The sequence below is a fragment of the Charadrius vociferus genome, unplaced genomic scaffold (genome assembly GCF_000708025.1).
Source record: "Charadrius vociferus isolate BGI_N301 unplaced genomic scaffold, ASM70802v2 scaffold616, whole genome shotgun sequence".
Lineage (NCBI taxonomy): Eukaryota > Metazoa > Chordata > Aves > Charadriiformes > Charadriidae > Charadrius > Charadrius vociferus.
In genome coordinates this window covers 151,890-153,752 of record NW_009648690.1, presented here as the reverse complement: position 1 = coordinate 153,752, position 1,863 = coordinate 151,890, and the positions used below count along the sequence as shown (strand labels likewise).

At 63.4% G+C, this 1,863-nt stretch overlaps 1 protein-coding gene across 1 annotated transcript in view; it reads right to left on the bottom strand.

The window, feature by feature from the left end:
- The window catches only part of SDK2 (sidekick cell adhesion molecule 2), a 149,715-nt gene that overhangs the window by 37,111 nt on the left and 110,741 nt on the right, over nucleotides 1-1,863 (bottom strand). Inside the window, 1 exon segment of the mRNA XM_009886542.1 lies at nucleotides 45-151. Coding sequence (XP_009884844.1) covers nucleotides 45-151 — 107 coding nt within the window.

Sequence of the window (1,863 nt, the reverse complement as noted above, 5' to 3'; positions counted from 1 at the left end):
GCTCCCCCCGGCCGGTCCCCGCGCCGAGCGGGGCTGTCACTTACAGGCCACCTGCACCTCGGTGTGGCGCTGCAGCAGGGCTCCCATGCGGTTGCGGACGATGCAGCGGTAGAAGCCGGCGTGCGTGCGGTCCAGCGACGTGATCATGTACCTGCGGGAGAGAAGAGCCGCCTCAGCACACGCCATGACTGACTGCCATCCACCCCAGTGATGGTGGTGGGACATCCAAGTGACCATCGCAGCCCCCGGGAGAAGCTGCAGGTCCTACAGAAGCCCCCCATTTACTGCCGGGCAGCGACTCCTGCACCAGGCGCCGGCTCCTTCCCCGAGGAGCAGCTGCTGGAGGGGGGTGTGCGTGTGTTAACCACATCTCAGCTCACCCATCGCCCCCGAGCATCGCCTGGGTCCCCAAGCTGGACCCCGCTGCCACCAGACCACCCCCACCCCCAGGAGGGATGCAGGCGCTCCTGCTCCATCACCTCCCGAAACGGGCTGGACCCCCTCCCTGCCCCCGGCCTCGCAGACGGGTGACCTTGGGGGGATGAGCAGGCAGCACAGCATCGCCTTCCCCGACGGGGAGCGCTGCGAGATAAAGCAGAAAGGGAATAAATAACTAAGCTCAACCCTCCTTGCCCAAAATCTAATCTTGCATTAAAACCTGCCGCGGGCTGTTTTGGCAGAGCTTTGTTTGTTCTTTTGATAACTGAGCGTAAATTAAACTTTCATAAGACACGAGAAGCACGTTCCCTCTGCCGGGGAGTGCTGCAGGCCCCTGTGCCCACCTCCCCGGTGCGGGAGATGGTGCCGGGGACACGGGGCTCCCGTCTCGCCCGGTGGCACCGCCGAGCTGGGGTGGGCACGGCGGGGCTGGCGTCAAACCTGCTGACACCCACCCACCCACATGGCGTGCCGCGGGTCACCCGTCCCCATGGGAGAAGGGAAGATGCCCTTTGGGGATGAGTCCTTGAGTGTCACAGCTGATATTTAAAAATGATCCCCAGAGGCTTTAAATAAGATATTTCAATTCCACGGAGCTGTCAGGGACTGATGCGGACACCAGGACTAATGGGCCCGCTCTCCTTGCGGTGTCCTCGTTAATAAATCACAGGCGCACACAGTGACTCCTAAACACACACATGCACGTGGATGGACAGACGGACGGACGCTCGCTGATGCTCCCCTGCCCGTGCAGCAGCAGCAGCAGAGGGGCATGCATGGTCCCCACACAGACCCCCTGCGCATCCCCCTGCCACGTCCTCGCTGCCACGTCCCCTCCAAACCCTCACCCCGGGAAGGGGCTGGTGCAGAGCCCCCGGCGCAGCCCATGAGTTGCCCCGTGGGACCCAAACCGCCCCCACCCTCGGGGCTCACACGCACCCACGCACGAAGCGCCCATCGATGCACGGCCCCACTGCATCACCTTGTCCCCACGCGCTGGGAGACGGGACCCAGGACACCCCCGTGGGCACAGGGAGCCTTCGCCCCCCCCGACGGGGACACCCCTGCAGCCCCAATTAACGGGTCCTGCTCCCCGCGCCACCGGAGCTGGGGAGCTATTACGGAGCGGAGCTTTTGCACACACCTAAGCGGCTGAAAATAGCCCGGAGAAAGGAAATCAATTACCGGGCGCAGCCTGGCCCGCAGTCATTAACCAAATACGAGCAGAGACTTTGTTCTCTGCCGCTCGGCTTCCACGGAGGCTTTTATCCAAGATCGCTCTGATTTGATTTCCTTCCCCCATCACGCCTGGCTGTAAGGGGACGGTAACCGATTTCCCCCCCTGTGCTGCAGGCAGGAGGTTGGAGGGGGTGAAGCGTGCGGCCCCAGCACCCCACGCAGCCCCCCAGTATGAGCAACGGGAGC